The sequence below is a fragment of the Gorilla gorilla genome, chromosome 4, assembly GCF_029281585.2.
Source record: "Gorilla gorilla gorilla isolate KB3781 chromosome 4, NHGRI_mGorGor1-v2.1_pri, whole genome shotgun sequence".
In the NCBI taxonomy this organism is placed as follows: Eukaryota; Metazoa; Chordata; class Mammalia; order Primates; family Hominidae; genus Gorilla; species Gorilla gorilla.
Genome location: NC_073228.2, coordinates 13,538,038 through 13,553,992, shown reverse-complemented (window position 1 = coordinate 13,553,992; position 15,955 = coordinate 13,538,038). Strand labels below are relative to the sequence as shown.

Sequence of the window (15,955 nt, the reverse complement as noted above, 5' to 3'; positions counted from 1 at the left end):
TGTTGGCCAGGCTGGTCTCGAACTCCTGGCCTCAAGTGATCTGCCTGCCTTGGTCTCCCAAAGTGCTGGGATTACAGGCGTGAACCCCCATGTCCAGCTGCTGTTTGCTCAATTTTAAACAAGGGAACAGGTAGAGAAGGGTCAGGAAGAAAATGGCTTCCTGTTTGTGGATAATTTAGGAGCCCAAAGAGGCTCTTGCCTTCATTGCCTCACTCCTTATAGAGGACGGCTTACCCTTTGAGGGTCGCTTGAGGAGGAGCTGATGGAAGCTGCTCTCTGTGGCCTGGCTTGTTTTCCTCCTTTGGGAGGAAATGGTTGCACTATCAGGGCGTGGGAGGGGCATGGGCTAGGCCCTTCTGGCCCTGATCTGACAGAGGACAGGCCCCCAGGAGCCTCCTGGCCATGCTCCTGCAGGCTCTAGGATGTGGGGTGTGCCGAGCTCTGGGCACTCGGTCCCCGAGTCTTAGGAAGCCTCTCAGAGAAAACGGCACTTACCCTGATGCGGAGCAGCAGGTCTGCGTACCAGGCCGCCAGGCCCATCATGGAGGGGTAGGCCCGGGCCACCCACGTATCAGGCACGGTGTCATAGAAGAGAGCCGTGGACAGATCTTCCATGTCGGTCGTGATGGTCAGTTCTCCCTAGGAGACACACAGATGGGTGTGGGGAGCCATGAGCTGGGGCCTGGGAGAGCACCAGCCCCAGTGCGTGTCATGAGTTGTCAACACAGTGTGGCTTTGTGCTGCGCCTCTGGAGACGCCCTGCGTCAGGGCCGCACAAGCGCTTCCTGCTAAGGAACGGTCTAGATGAGCTCCCGGGGCTTGTTCTGGAACTGCCAGAGCTCTGGAGAGGGAGCAGTACCATGCTGATCCGGGGCCTGTGCTAGGCCTGGGTTGCCAGAGGCCTGGGTTTCTGCTGGTTTCACCATCCAGCCACGTCCCTGGGGCCTGGCTGACCCATATTTACCTTCAGCCCCAGGTTCAGCTCCTTCAGCGAACGGCGCATTTCGTTGGTCAGGATGTTCATTCTTTCACATTCTTGAAAGGCGACTACCACGTAGGGGGTCTTTTCCGCTGCCTTTGCCATGATCTCAGCCATGTTGAAAGTCTCTGGAATCTTCTCCAGGATGTCGTCCAGCACAGCCTTCACCTGGAAGCCAGTCCCCAGACAGCCCCTGTCACTGCAAGGAGCCCGCCCCACCCACCGCAGGGTCAGGGAGCCTGCCCAAAATGTTCCCAGCCCCAAGTCCTGGAGAGGAGGGAAGAGGCAAGTAGAGTTGCCAGAAATGCAGGGTCGTGGGTGCAGCCACACATTTGACGAGGGGAGGGAGCCTTGGCCAGCGGCTCTGAGCATTCTGATCTCACGACAAGTCCCTGCAGCCACGGCCATGAGCGCCTCAGGCCACCCGGCTCGGTGCCTCATTTGTTCATTCCCATGCACCAGCCTCTGGTCAAATTTAGCCAGCGGTTGAGGGATTGCGACTTTGTCCTTTACGTGGGCTTTCTGTAGGGACCATGCTGGTCACACCCTGTTAAGGAGTGGCCCACACAGTGCAGTGGTCACCTGCACCACTGTCTGTCAGCCAATTCCTGATTTCAATCATTAGACTAAGAGAAAGTCCTGGACCTAATAGCAATAAGGGTCTCACATCAAGAATTCAGTCTTTACCGGGAAGTCCTGTACTTAACTAATACGTAATAGAGCTTTTTCACATTCTATTAAGAAGTACAGGCCAGGTGCAGTGGCTCACGCCTGTAATCCTAGCACTTTAGGAGGCCGAGGCGGGATGGTCACCTGAGACCGGGAGTTCAAAACCAGCCTGGCCAACATGGTGAAACTGTCTCTACCACAAATACAAAATTAGCCAGGTGTGGTGGCAGGCGCCTGTAATCCCAGCTACTTGGGAGGCTGAGCCAGGAGAATCGCTTGAACTTGGGAGGCGGAGGTTGCAGTGAGCCGAGATCGTGCCATTGCACTCCAGCCTGGGCAATGAGAGCAAAACTCCGTCTCAAAAAAAAAAAAAAAAAAAAAAAGTGGAGGTACCCAGGAGGCAGGAGGCAGCACAGAGCCACCCAGACAAGCGAGAATTTGTTCAGAACACTGGCATCCCCTGAACTCTTCTAATCCTTGGAGCAGTAACAGGACCTGCCATTGTGGCCACGGAGCTGCTCTGGAGTACCTGCCTGCGCGTCCGGCTGCCCTGTGCGAGCTGCTACTGCTGTTGTGCTGGCCAGGCCAGGGTGGGGAATGGTCGGTGCCCTTCGTGGCACTCAGCTGGGGAAGCTGGAAGACTGCAGGATGGAGGGCTGGGACGCTCTCAGAGCCGCATCCACACCCCCAAGGATCCCTTCTGTCTGGGCCCGTACCCTCACCCGAAGCCTGCAGCTGCCACGCCTGAGGACCTGCTGACCAGCCTGCGGGCCATACCCCAGTGTTTCTGATACCCAAGCCCGAGGCTGGGGCAGAGTGTACCTCACCAGCAAGTTCCCCTGTACTGCCGCCAGTCCCTGTGACCCCCTCCCCAGTTCTAGATCCTCCCCCTTCCTCTCGCTTGGGAGCAGTTTCAAAGATCCTGCCTTCTCCTCGCGGGACACTCCCGTGCCTGCCCCCGAGTCCGTCTCTTTCGGCTGCATTTCCAGGACAGTGCGGAACAGCTTCTCTGAGGTGACCGTCAGAAAGCCAATCTCTGCGTTGGGGTGCAGGCCATACAGATAGGGACTCTCAGGGGGCAGGTTCTCATCGATGTATTCGTGGTAACGCTGAAAAAGAGAGCAGTTTGTAAGCAGAGGCAAAGCTGTGCAGGCTGAAACCCATGTCCTGTTGGTTAAGCGTTCCTTGCCAGAACGTTCACCCACATCTTGCTGTCTGTACAGATCCCACTTGTTTCCCAGCCCCCTTTGTGGGCTGCCCCCTGTGCTCCCAGCGACATAAAGGAAAATTCCATTCCCCCTTCCCTGAGGCTGCATTTCTTTCTTAAAAAAAAAAAAAAAAAAAAAGGTTGTATTAGCCTTGTGCTTCTTCCAAGTGAGACGCATTTCTCATCCTCTCTTATTTTGGTTGCCTGGGTTCTTGCTCAATTATTGATACTCCATTTGTGCTGGCAGGCTCTCACCGGGAGGCACGAGCCTTCATTACGTTGAGCTCCTGTTTAACTTGTCATCCTTACCTTGTAGTCCAGGTTAGGGGGGATCTGAAAGCCGGGGGCCAGCAGGACGTCTCCCTCCAGCATCTCCGTCCGGATGTATTCAGCCAGGTAGGTCCTGCACAGCCGACGGTCCCAGTCGTCTGTGATGTGGCCGCCATACATGATTTCACCAAAAAGGTAGCGAAGATCGTCCCAGGGCACCTGAGGAAGGATGACAGCGGGTAGGGGAAGGTGCCCCTGTGCCCCTTCTCTGCCATGAGAGGGTCAGGCTCAGGCAGGCAGGGCGTGGGAACCCAGTCTTCGGTGCTGCGTCCTTCTCGCCCTCCAGGTCAGCCTCCTGGCCATTTACCTTCAGGGTCACCAGGCCCCAGGGCCACCTTTCTTTCCGTCCCGCGCCACCAGACGCCAGCGTCCGGCCCCTTTGGCTTCTCTCACAAGGGGCTGTGTGGCACCTCCCTCCACCTTGGACAGCGCTTCCACAGCCGGCGCGCTCTGCACCTCCCGTGGGGCAGGTGTTTCTGCTGTGCCTCAGAGGCCACAGGGCTGAATCGGAACTCGCTCCCTCTGCCTCTCCCACCATTCTGTGTTACCATCCGAGACTCTGCCCTTCACAGTCCAATTTCAACACAAGTGGTTTGATTCTGTGTGGCTCAAGGATTGACTCCAGTGCCGTCAACCTTTTGGCCACGAAGTCCAGTTAGTCATGTCTTCAGATGCATCTGGTGAGTCTCCCTTCCACCCTGTGGAAGTAGAGTCCTTCCTGGTTCTCATCCTTCCAGTAGCTCCCGTGCCTCCAGGGTCTTTGCAGTCACATAGAGGGTTTGAGCAAGTGACTTATCTGACCTAGGCTGCCCGGGCCTTAGGGAACGAAGACCAAACTCAGCAGTGTGGACCAGAGCACACGCCAGGCGACCACATGCTTCCTACCCCGCCGCCGCCGTTCCCACTGCCCTTCATGCTTCCTTGCAGTCTCACGTCACACCTTTGCCCTGGAACACTCTTCTTCCTACAAAGCCTGGCTCATGGGCGGCCTCGCCACGAAGCCGGGCCCTTGTTCTTCCCGCCTCCATGTGCCCGTTTTGGAGCCTCTTTCTCCTGCACAGCGCAGTTCAGCAGAAGGACGGTGGGAGCCACGGGTTGAGGCCACATGTGTCATTTTAAATTTTGTGGCAGCCACTTTAAAAGAGATCATTCCAACATGTAATTGGGATAAAAATAAGAGAATTGATTCTTTTTTGGTACCCAGCATGTGAAATCCTGCCGCTCACAGTCAGCTTCTCCCTGCTTCCGCACACCTGTTCTTTCCCTGAAGTTTGCAGCTCCTGAAGGGCAAGGCAGATGTTTTCATAACATCACTTCCACTGTGCGCTGGCCGGAAGAGCTGTCATCAAATACCAGTGAGAGTTCATTGAATAAGAATCAGTTGATGAATCAATCATCTGATTTGGTCTCATGAATTTATATACATATGTATATATTTTTTAGGTTGCTTATTTTTGAGATGGAGTCTCGCTCTGTTGCCCAGGCTGGAGTGCAATGGCGCAGTCTCTGCTCACTGAAACTTCTGCCTCGTGGGTTCAAGCAATTCTCCTGCCTCAGCCTCCTGAGTAGCTGGGATTACAGGTGCACACCACCATAGCCAGCTGATATTTTGGATTTTTAGTAGAGATGAGATTTCACTGTGTTGGCCAGGCTGGTCTCAAACTCCTGACCTCAGGGGATCTGCCTGCCTCTGTTCTGGGATTACAGGTGTGAGCCACTGTGCCCAGCCCATATGTATATGTTTTTTAGACAGGGTCTTGTTCCATGTCCCAGGCTGGAGTGCAGTGGTACAAACATGGCTCACTGCAGCCTTGATCTCCTGGGTTCAAGTGATCCTCCCACTTCAGCCTCCCAAGTAGCTGGGCCTACAGTCACTCACCACCATGCGAGACTAATTTTTTTATTTTTTGTAGAGACAGGGTCTTGCTGTGTTGGCCAGGCTGGTCTTGAACTCCTGGGCTCAAGCAGTCCTCCTGCCTCGGCCTCCCGCAGTGCTGGGATTACAGGCTTGGGCCACTGCACTCGGCTTAGTCTCATGACTTTTTACTCAAAACATTAATGTTTTCCAAATTATCATTAGCGACTTACAACCTTCTCTGTCTGGTCATCACAACTGTATGCGGGCTGCTTTTCCTGCATCTTGCTTAGCAGCTTTGGAGGCAGCGTCTGTGTCTCCCGAGAGGCAGGGAGACCTGTGCCCCTCTCTCCCTCCTGGCCCCACACGCTCCTCAGGAGGGTTGCTTCCCGCAGGGGGCGGGGGTGAGTGCTGTCTGCATTTCCCGTACCTGCTGAGGGAACCCTGCCGAGACTCCTGGGGAAGCTGTAGCTCTCAGGCCCCTCCCTAGGAGTCCCTGCAGGTTGCTCTGTGTTTCAAAGCAATGTTCCAGCAGACTTTTGTGTTCCGTTCGCATGGGAATCCCTGATCTATTTCCTCAGAGCCCAGAAGGCTGAACAGGCCATGGACACAGATGACATCATTCCCGGTGGTCACTCAGCGTGTAGCATGACCTGTGCCATGAAGGGAATATGGGAGCCGGTGGGGAGTCTGTGGAAGGGGAGGGAGGCCTGAGGACAGAGAGAAGGTTGGCCAGCGCAGGCCACATCAGGACACAGCTCCTCAGGATGTGGCAGCCGCTGACGTACATGGTACTCACGCGGCTTCTCAGCAGCTGAGAAGCTGCCCAGCGTGTGTCAGTGGGCAACAGCAAAGGAAATGTCTTAAAAATCCTAACCTGGCCAGGTGCGGTGGCTCACGCCTGTAATCTTAGCACCTTGGGAGGCCGAGGTGGGCGGATCACTTGAGCCCAGGAGTTTGAGACCAGCTTAGGCAACATGGTAAAACCCCGTCTTTACAAAACAAAACAAAAAGACAAAAACAAAAAAAAAACCTGGCATTGGGGCCGCTGTAGTCCCAGCTACTTTAGAGGCTGGGGTGGGAGGATCACCTGAGCCCAGGAGGTTAAGGCTGCAGTGAGCTGTGATTGTGCCACTGCACTCCTGCCCCAGTTAACGGTGAGGCCCTGTCTCAAAAAAAAAAAAAAAAAAAAAAATCTAGCCAGACTGTTTCTCCCAAACTAGTCTCTGCGTGGTTTGGCCGTCTCTCCATGCTGAAAGTCCCTTTGAACATCTTGGGTGCCTCTGGGAGTGTTTTCAGATCCGGGTCTTGTTCTGGGTGAAATGTCCGGCCGGCACCCTGCCCCATCGACCAGCAGACGGAGGCTGCCTTCCCCCAGTGGCGTCTATGGCCCATGGTGGCCCATTGCCAGGGAGCACAGGGAGCCGAGTCCCGGCCCAGTTCTGCTCCCTGCTACTCCAGGGCTGGTGTGCCTCCCAGGGAACTAAGCATACCAAGTTCCAGGCCCAGCCTTCGCCAGCAGCGATCCTGGGAGGTCGTCGTCCTCCAGTCTTGGTGAGGAGGCTCTGTCACAGCCTCCCAGGCCAGGTGCTTGACATCAGAGGTCACCTCCTGGGGGCCTTCTCAGGACACCCACTGGGAGCACATGTGCTGTGCGTGCCTGGGGCTTAGTGGCCCAGGTCTTAAGCTTTATTACAAGGAGATGGAAAAAAGGAGGGGGTTCCTGAGACTGGCATTGCCAGGCCAGGCTTCCCTCATTGAACCCCCAGGCCCTGAGGTGGAGGCCCATGAGGAAGCAGCCTTAGCGGTCCAGTGACTTGCTGGAGGTCTCAGTGAATGAGTAGCAGAGCACGCTTCAAACGTGGCCCCTCCCTCCACCCCGGTGCCAGCACCGTTTCACACCACGTCACACCCAGGCCCTGGGAGTCCTCCAACCCCGAGGCCCTACGTAGGCAGCAGCCCTCCTGGCCAGCTGAGTGCAGCTTTCTTCCCATCCCCCTCCCAGTCTGTAAGAGGGTGCCCGGACCTTGCTCTCTCAGAGCCAGGGTCCATGTCGCTATTGATTTGGAGGCTGAGAGTGAGGAGGAGGACCCAGGGTTTATAGGGGTGTGCACCGCCCTCTGCCTTCTGGGCGAGGGGCTCCTGGGCCTGTGCAGGGCTTAGCCTGAGTCAAAGCTTCGTAAGAACCGTGCGTGGTGAGCACTACCGCTCTCTCCAGTTTATGGATGGGGTGGCCAAGCCTTAGGAGACCGTAGATGGGGCTGCAGGGCCTAGCAGGGTACGTGCTGCTTACAGAGGGCCCCCTCCAGCGAATAGCAGGTCTGGGATTCATACGCTACCATCTGGTCCCAAACCTGTGCCCTCTCTGCTGTGCACCTTGCTCTGTGCCCCGACCTGCTGTGCCTCCTGCTGCAGACCGTTTCCAGAGGACGTGCGGCTTTCTACTCAGTCCTCTGTGGCAGTCTGCATGCGCTTTTATGCATTCTCATAATGGACACAGCACTCCCTTCTATCCGGGGAGGTTTTTTGCCCCTCCTGCTCCAAATCTGGGTTCTCTCCAGACACTGACAGAGCCGTGGTGAGGCCTGCAGCCTGGGAAGCCCTGCTTGTCCTCCCCACTGAGTCCCAGCTCACACCCTGTGGTGCCAGGATTCTGGGGGAATCCTCGTCCAGGTGCAAGAGGGGCAGGTAGCGTGGAGTGTGCTAACAAGCAGAAGAGCTGTCCAAAAGCCGGCTCCTGCAGGAGGTGGGGGCAAAGGACTGGACCATCGTAATTATAGCAGGCTGGAGAGATCACAGATGGTGCTGCCTTTCAAGTTCTCTTTGGTTTGTGAAACCTACTTGATGTCTTTTAAGCCTAAGACAAAGACCAAAAGGAAAGGGAGGGAAGGAAGGAGGGAGGGAAGGAGGGGAGGGAAGGAAGGAGGGAGGGAAGGAGGGGAGGGAGGGAAGGAGGGAAGGGAGGGAAGGAGGGAGGGAGGGAGGGAAGGAGGGAGGGAGGGAGGGAGGGAAGGAGGGAGGGAGGGAGGGAGGGAAGGAGGGAGGGAGGGAAGGAGGGAGGGAGGGAGGGAAAGAGGGAGGGATATGTCCAAGTACAGGGCACACACAGCCCCTCACCTTGGGGTTGGCCTCCAGGTAGTTGTAGAGCACGTTGATGGAGATGGTGAGGTCCCCGTTGTTGAAGGGGTACGACCGGTTCCAGCCCTGGGCGCCGAACTTGCGCCTCTCTGCCACCACAGCGTGGAAGTAGCACAGGGCGAAGAGGATGCACTTGAACTCCATCTCCTTGGTGCACATCTCCAGGGTGTCCTGTGGGGCACACGCTCCGGTCAGGTATTAGGGAGAGGGAGAAGTTTACACAGAAATGCCCCTGAGGGTGACCAGCGTCCAGCCCTTGCCAGATGCTTTGCTAGGGTGGGGGCGGTGGGGGGACAAAGCTGTGGGCTGAGCGGGTCTCCATCAGACCCGCTGCAGGGAAAGCTGGGCTGTCATGGCTGAGTACGATCTTGTTTCTTTCAGAAATGCAATTTTATCCCTTTTAAGTACTTACTACAAGTTGAATTATTGATACTGCTTCCTAATAAGATCTTCCCAAATCCTGGACATTTCGGGACTACTTTAATACGAAATAATGTTCCTTTGTAATTATCAACATTCCTCATCACCTATGCACAGTATCCCAAACTCTAAAAACAACTGGTAAAGTTCCATCAGGATGGGGGATGGGATAGAGGATGGGGGATGGGATGGGGTCGCTTCTCAAACCCTTTATCTGGCTCCAGAGAAGGGAAAACTGAGCCTAAATTGTAACTCCTACGTCTCTGGATTTGTGAGCTTTTACTCATTAACCTTTGCTACGTAGTGACTCCTGAACACACAGAGGCTTCTGGAAACCAAGCTGTGTTCCACCTGCTCTACTCAGCGGCTGACGGAGCACCTCTGGGGCCAGGCACTCTGTGTGGGGAGGGCTTCAGGCACAGTGGCCGAGGATCCCGCTGGGGAGGGACAGATAAGTGCCAGGGGAAGTGTACTGGGTGGATCAAGAGCAGGGCCCTGTCCTGGGCATCATGGAAAGCCTGGCACAGGCCCCTCTGGCAACATGGACAAGAAGGGGAGCAGCTGGGGTTCCATCACTCGAGTATCCCCTCCTGGCTGCCTGGGATGGAGACGATGGGCCCATGGCCAGTCCCTTTCAGACCTCAGCTCCCTGGGGAGGGCGTTGGCAGTGAACACTTGGAGAGCCAGAGTGACACCAGCCAATGGGAGACTCACCAGCCCCCAAGGACAAGGGAAGGCCTGGCGGGTGTCACCGTCCATCCATCCTCCAGAGTCCATCCGATCCGGTGCTTTTCACCAGCCTGCCCGCACTCAGGTCTGTGGCATCGTGGACATACAGGTTCCACCCACCATCGCTTCTTCCTGTGGGCCCTTGTTTTCAGAGGCCCACAGCCCCTCCGAGGCAACTGGTCCCTGAGCTTGTGAAGGGTCTCCTTACCCACAGGTCTCAGCTGTCACTCCCTGGCCACCCACCTCCCCAGCCAGAGATGGGATGAGGTGCCACTCCCGTGTGCTGGCTGGCAGGGCTCCACGCTGGCTGGAAGTGAAGGCCCAGTCCCTGCCTCGGTGCCCCGATCCCTGTCTGTCACTGACTGACACTTTTCAAAATACAATAAAATGAAACACCAAAGGAAGAACTGCCCCTGTGCTTGGATTCACAAGTGTCGGGTCGCTGCAGAGTTTGTTGAGTGCCTCCTGGATTTCTGCGCTGATCTCATACAGACTGGCAGAAACCGTTCCAGGACCGGTGCTGACCTCAGGGCTGCTGTGAGCTGCATGGCCCCATAGCACCGTGTGTACCCCACGCACTCATCACACTAGGGTGCTGCTTCCAGAACGTATCCTCGCGCCCCTCAGCAGGGTGCAGGCCAAGGCAGGAGGCATGTGGTATTGATTGATTGATTAATAGAACGGGGGACCTATTTTAAACATTTGTTTTTCTGCTTTTTCTTTTACTTTCACACTTTGACAAGGGTGTGTCCTTTAAAAGCTGGTTGGGAATTGTTAATGGGTGACTCTGATATTTCCATATAAGTAGTTTTTAAAAATGTATCAGGCATGGAAGCCACGCATTCATGGACTGATACACCCCATAAGTAGATCTCTGTTAAGTGTTATAGAATAACACAGGGTGTTGGCCGGGCATGGTGGCTCGCGCCTGTAATCCCAGCTATTTGGGAGGCCGAGGTGGGTGGATCACCTGAGGTCAGGAGTTTAAGGCCAGCATGGCCAACATGGTGAAACCCCATCTCTACTAAAAATACAAAAAACTAGCCAGGAGTGGTGGTGGGTGTCTGTAATCCCAGCTACTTGGGAGGCTGAGGCAGCAGAATCACTTGAACCCAGGAGGCAGAGGTGGCAGTCAGCCGAGGTTGTGCCCTTGCACTCCAGCCTGGGCAATAAGAGCGAAACTCCGTCTCCAAAAAAAAAAAAAAAAAAAAAAAAAAATAGGGTGTCAAACCTCAAAAAAGTTCTAGGCTCCACTTGGGAGATCAAGTTTGTGCACACAAAAAGTTCTAGACAGAGAAAATGCTGAGGTGCCAAAAGGAGAAATATCGACATGAGGACCTGCAGACAGGAGCACCCCCGAGGACAAGAGTGGCCAAGATTTGGGAGCCTGAGGCAGGTGGATCACCTGAGGTCAGGAGTTTGAGACCAGCCTGGCCAACATAGCGAAATCTCATCTCTACCAAAAATCCAAAATATTAGCTGGGTGTGGTGGTGCATGCCTGTAATCCCAGCTACTCGGGAGGCTGAGGCACAAGAATTGCTTGAACCCGGGAGGTGGAGGTTGCAGTGAGCCAAGATTACACCATTGCACTCCAGCCTGGGTGACAGAGTAAGACTCCATCTCCAAAAAAAAAAAAAAAAAAAACAACGTGGCCAGGAAGCTGTGGAGAAGCCTGCATTTGGAGGAAGCCTTGAGGTCTGTGAGGGAAGAGTCAGGTGAGGACAGACCCCAGGCAGATGCAGAAGTGGGATCCCAGCCAAGGAGGGTCCTCGAGCCCCAGGTGCCAGGCAGGCCCTCACCCTCCGTCCTGGAGGCAACCAGCAGCCACTACAGCTGTTAGGAGAGGAGGACCAGGCTCCCTAGCTAGCTGTGTTTTGGCAGCTGTTCCTGCTGATGGTGGGTCAGAGGGGGGCTGAAGGCAAAGAAACCTGGTCACGGATCCAGAGCCTCAGCGAGTACAGCATCCCCATCTTCCCTGGTTGCCCACAGCCTCCAGCAGTGGGGCTCTGTACTCCCAGGAAAGCTGACCGACCTCCAGGGAGTCCCCCACGGAGCTTGGCCCCATTTCCAAGGACCAGTCATGACGTGTTCCACGCTCTTCAAACACAATGGACAGCATCTACCAGCCCTCATTTGCAGGTTCATAGAACCGATTAAAAACTATGTGTTTCTGCATCTACAGCTTTAAGTCATAAATAGTGCCAGAGCACCTTACATTATTTGCATTTTCCCGTCTTTTAGAAATACATTGATTTTGACTGCGAGGGGTGTGTGGACAGGGGAAGCCCAGAGGGGAAGTGTCCCCAGAGTTCAGAGAGGTCCTCAGTGGTCCTCAGGGTCCCAAGGGATGGATGCCAGGCCGTGGCATGGGATGGGGAGGCAGCCCGAGCAAGCGTGGCCCTACCTGGGTGAACAGGTCCAGGGCCTTGTGCAAGTTGGCGTGCATGCCCGTGGGGGGCTCGTTGGTGATCTTGATGGCGTTCTCCAGGATGCCCTGGGGGATGATGTGGGTCTCGGGGCTGGGGGCAGGCTCCGCGCTGATGAACACCCGGTAGTCCTCATGGCTGCCCGTGCTGTAGCGCTCCAGCTTCTTGTCCAGTGTCCCCAGCCACCGGGCCACCAGGTGGATGTTCTGCAGCCAGGACCAGAGGCTGGTTACATGCTTTGCCCAGCTCCTGGCCCACGAGGAGAGACTGGCACGTGGCTATGTTCCCTGGTGAGGGCAGGGCTCTTCTGCCAGCACCCCAACACTTGCCTGGTGCTGGCACTGCCCCCCACCCCTCACCTGTCCACCCTAACCAGGTGCTGGGCATGCCAGGATGTCTTCGGCGGAGCAACTGAGGCCCCAGAATCTATTTTTGTGTTCAATGAATTGGAAACCTCCAGCCTTACGGTGAGTCCTTTGTGTCCTCCCTGGCATAAGGCTGAGATTCTGTGGTCCCCACCCCTCCTCTTGAAACTGAGGGCTTCCCACCGGGGCCAGGCTTAGCCCTGTGGATTGAGGTCGACACACACTGTAAGACCCGTGGAAGCTGGGACAGGCCCAGAGGCGCTCGAGGACAAGCGGTAGTGAGGAGGAGTCTTGGATGGGCTCCAGGGCTGAGGAGGGGTGGTCGTGCTAGGGTTGAACCAGATGTGCAGAGAGCATCTCCTGGGTGCTCTGGGCTTTGCTGCCTGCCCCAAGTGAGGAGGAGGAGGAGGAGGGATGCTTTTGTCAACCCAGCACTTGTCGTCTTTTTATTTTTTTGAGACGGAGTCTCACTCTGTCGCCCGGGCTGGAATGCAGTGGTGCACTCTTGGCTCACTGCAACCTCTGCCTCCCCGGGTTCAAGCGATTTTCCTGCCTCAGCCTCCCAAGTAGTTGAGGTTACAGGCATGTGCCAGCACACTTGGCTAATTTTTGTATTTTTAGTAGAGACAGGGTTTCGCCATGTTGGTCAGGCTGGTCTCGAACTCCTGACCTCAGGTGATCCGCCTGCCTTGGCCTCCCAAAGTGCTGGGCCTACAGGTGTGAGCCACCGTGCCCAACCATTTGTTGTTTAAATAATCTCCGTTTGGGGTACTCTCGTATAAAGCCCAGCTTCCCTCTCACCGTTGAAGAATCCACGCTTTCCTCTGGGCAGTCATGGCGCGCCACACCACCCAGCTGACCCCAGCAGAGCCGACACTGGGGATGCCTCCTCCTTCAGTGGTGTTAGGATTTCCACCCACATTTCTGAATGCAAACTCCACATCCTGCTTCCTTCTGGGCCTTCTGGCCCATCCCCATTGGCCACCTCAGTGCGGGGAGCCCTTACCCTGCAGTGCTGGCCCCCTCGTACCTGCAGAATGACCCAGTGTCCTTTCTCTGCAGCCACGTCCAGGGCGTTCTCAGCCACCACCTCTTGTCCCTGCCCCAGGGACACATTATGGAGTTTTCCATTGTCTATGGTAAACCCTAGTTTTTTTCCTAAAGAAAATAAAATCAGGAAAAAACACCAGCTAATTAAATGACACAGGTCCAGGCTCCGTGACCTACAGCCAGGAATTCCACATGCCTCTCTCATTTAGTTTCGGTGGTGAAATACACACGACATAAAACTTGCTGTTTTAAAACCCATCTTAAAGCATACAATGCACCGACATTCAGTATATTCACAATGCTGTGCAATCATCTGTTTGGTTCTAGAACATTGTCATGGCCCAAGAGGTGGTCCCCATACCCATTAGACAGTCGCTCCCAATCTCCTCCAGGAGCCACTCGTCTACAGTCTCCTTTGTGTCTCCATGGATTTATCCATTCTGGATATTTCATATCAAGGGAACTGCACAATATGGGGCCTTTGTGTCTGGCTTCTGTCACTGAGCATAGTGTTTTTGAGGTCCATCCACGTTGTAGCATGTATCATTACTTCACTTTTTTTTTTTTTTTTTGAGACGGAGTCTCGCTCTGTCGCCCAGGCTGGAGTGCAGTGGCGCCATCTCCGCTCACTGCAACCTCCACCTCCCGGGTTCAAGTGATTCTCCTGCCTCAGCCTCCTGAGTAGCTGGGACTACAGGCGCCCACCACCACACCTGGCTAATGTTTGTATTTTTAGTAGAGATGGGGTTTCACCATATTGGCTAGGCTGGTCTCAAACTCCTGACCTCAGGCGATCCACCTGCCTTGGCCTCCCAAAGTGCTGGGATTATGGGTGTGAGCCACTGTGGCTGGCCTCACTTTTTTTTGAGAGAGGGTCTCAACTCTGTCACCTAGCCTGAACTCCACTCCCCAAGCTCAAGTGATCCTTCTGCCTTGGCCTCCAGAGTAGCTGGGACCACAGGCATGCACCACTATGCCCAGCTAATTTATAAAATTATCTGTAGAGACAAGGTCTCCCTGTGTTGACCAGGCTGATCTTGAACTCCAGGGCTCAGGTGCTCCTCCTGTCTCAGACTCCCAAAGTTCTGGGACTACAGCTGTGAGCCACTGCACCTGGCCGACTTCATGTTTTTTTTTTTTTTTTTTTTTTTTTGAGACAGGGTCTTACTCGGTCACCCAGGCTGGAGTGAAGTGGCTTGATCACGGCTCACTACAGCTTCAACCTTTTGGGCTCAAGTGATCCTCCCACCTCAGCCTCACAGGTAACTGGGACTACAGGCATACACCACCATACCTGGCTACGTTTTTTTGTATGTTTTGTAGAGACGGGGTTTTGCCATGTTGCCAAGGCTGGTCTTGAACTCCTGTGATCAAGCGATCCGCCCACCCTGGCCTCCCAAAGTGCTGGGATACAGGTGTGAGCTACCGCCCCCGGCCTGCTTCACTCTTTTTTAATCGAGGGATACTATTCCACCACATAGAGCCACCATATTCTGCTTATCCACTTATCCATTCATCAGTTAATGGACATTTGGGTTGTTTCTGCCTTTTGGCTATTATGAATGAACGTTTGTGTAGAGTACTTGCTTGAACACAGATTTAAATTTCCAGTTCTTTTGGGTGTATTCTCAGGAGTGGAATTGCTGGCTCTTGTGCCAATTCTATATGTAACTTACTGAGAAACCACCAGACTCTTTTCCACAGCAGCGGCCCCATTTTACATCCTCTCAGCAACCTACAAGGGTCGCAGTTCTCAGGCCTCACAACACGTGTTATTTTCCTGTTCTTGATCATTGCCACCCTACCGGCGTGAAGCAGCGTCTTGGGTGTGAAGTGGTGTCTCGTGTGCTTTTGGTGTGCATTTTCCTGGTGCCTGGTGATGCTGACAATACTCCGTCTTTGAGAACATCACTTGCCTGCTACACTTACCCAGGGCTTCCACGTCTTTCAAGGGGTCAACCCCCGGGGAGAGGATGAAGAAGATTGGCGTGGAGGGGCTGCTCTCCTCGTAGGACTTAGAAAACTCAACACTCCGGCCTTCCACGAACTTGCTGCCCATCTTTTCCTCCACGAAGTTCCTAGGGGTGGAGTGCATCAGAGGCAGTGGAACCTGAGGCTCTGGGCCAGGGCGGGGGGCTTGGGGTGGGCTGTGGCCCAGGCAGGAGGGCCATTTTTTGGTGGACTTTCTTCAGCGGGACAAGGCCTGTGGCAGGAGAGCAGAGTCTTTACCGGGCTTTCCTTTCTGCGAGGGATTGGCCTTGTTTGCCTCAGGCACCCTTTCTTTCCCGAGGGGCCCCGCACTGTGCTCCTCCTTGGAGCAGTCTAAGCAGGTGCAGGGAGAGGCCAGCCGTGGAAGGCACCCAGGGTCAACTGCGGGGGGTGGGGGCGCTGAGAAGGAAGGAAGTTCAGATTAGAGCAAAGCTTTGGTGAGCCTAAAAAAGTCAAAGAAAAAAGCAACTTCAGATGATATAAACACCTCTCTCTACAAAAGCCCCCAGCTCTTTCTAACATGACCCCAATAAGTCTGGGGTCAGTCGGGGTCTCGGCTAATCCTCCCCCATGGAGGACCTAGTGATGTTCTGGCGGTCTTTGGATCAGGTGTCGGCCTTTCTTCTGTGATCACAGAGGGCTGAGCTTACGGTAATGTATAAAGAATGAATAACCTGAGCTAAGATTAGTAAACTTGCCAGTGTGGTGGCTCGTGGCTCATGCCTGTAATCTCAGCACTTTGGGAGGCCAAGGAGGGCAGATCACTTGAGGTTAGGAGTTTGAGACCAGCCTGGCCA

At 54.8% G+C, this 15,955-nt stretch overlaps 1 protein-coding gene across 2 annotated transcripts in view; it reads right to left on the bottom strand.

The window, feature by feature from the left end:
- The window catches only part of DNAH17 (dynein axonemal heavy chain 17), a 155,801-nt gene that overhangs the window by 2,268 nt on the left and 137,578 nt on the right, over window positions 1-15,955 (bottom strand). For both annotated transcript variants that reach the window (XM_055388775.2, XM_055388774.2), the window contains 8 exons: window positions 15,099-15,247; window positions 13,150-13,277; window positions 11,733-11,960; window positions 8,158-8,349; window positions 3,165-3,344; window positions 2,575-2,757; window positions 965-1,147; window positions 496-639 (listed from right to left, as the gene is read on the bottom strand). In XM_055388775.2, coding sequence (XP_055244750.2) covers window positions 496-639; window positions 965-1,147; window positions 2,575-2,757; window positions 3,165-3,344; window positions 8,158-8,349; window positions 11,733-11,960; window positions 13,150-13,277; window positions 15,099-15,247 — 1,387 coding nt within the window. The remainder of the gene's footprint in view (window positions 1-495; window positions 640-964; window positions 1,148-2,574; window positions 2,758-3,164; window positions 3,345-8,157; window positions 8,350-11,732; window positions 11,961-13,149; window positions 13,278-15,098; window positions 15,248-15,955) is intronic.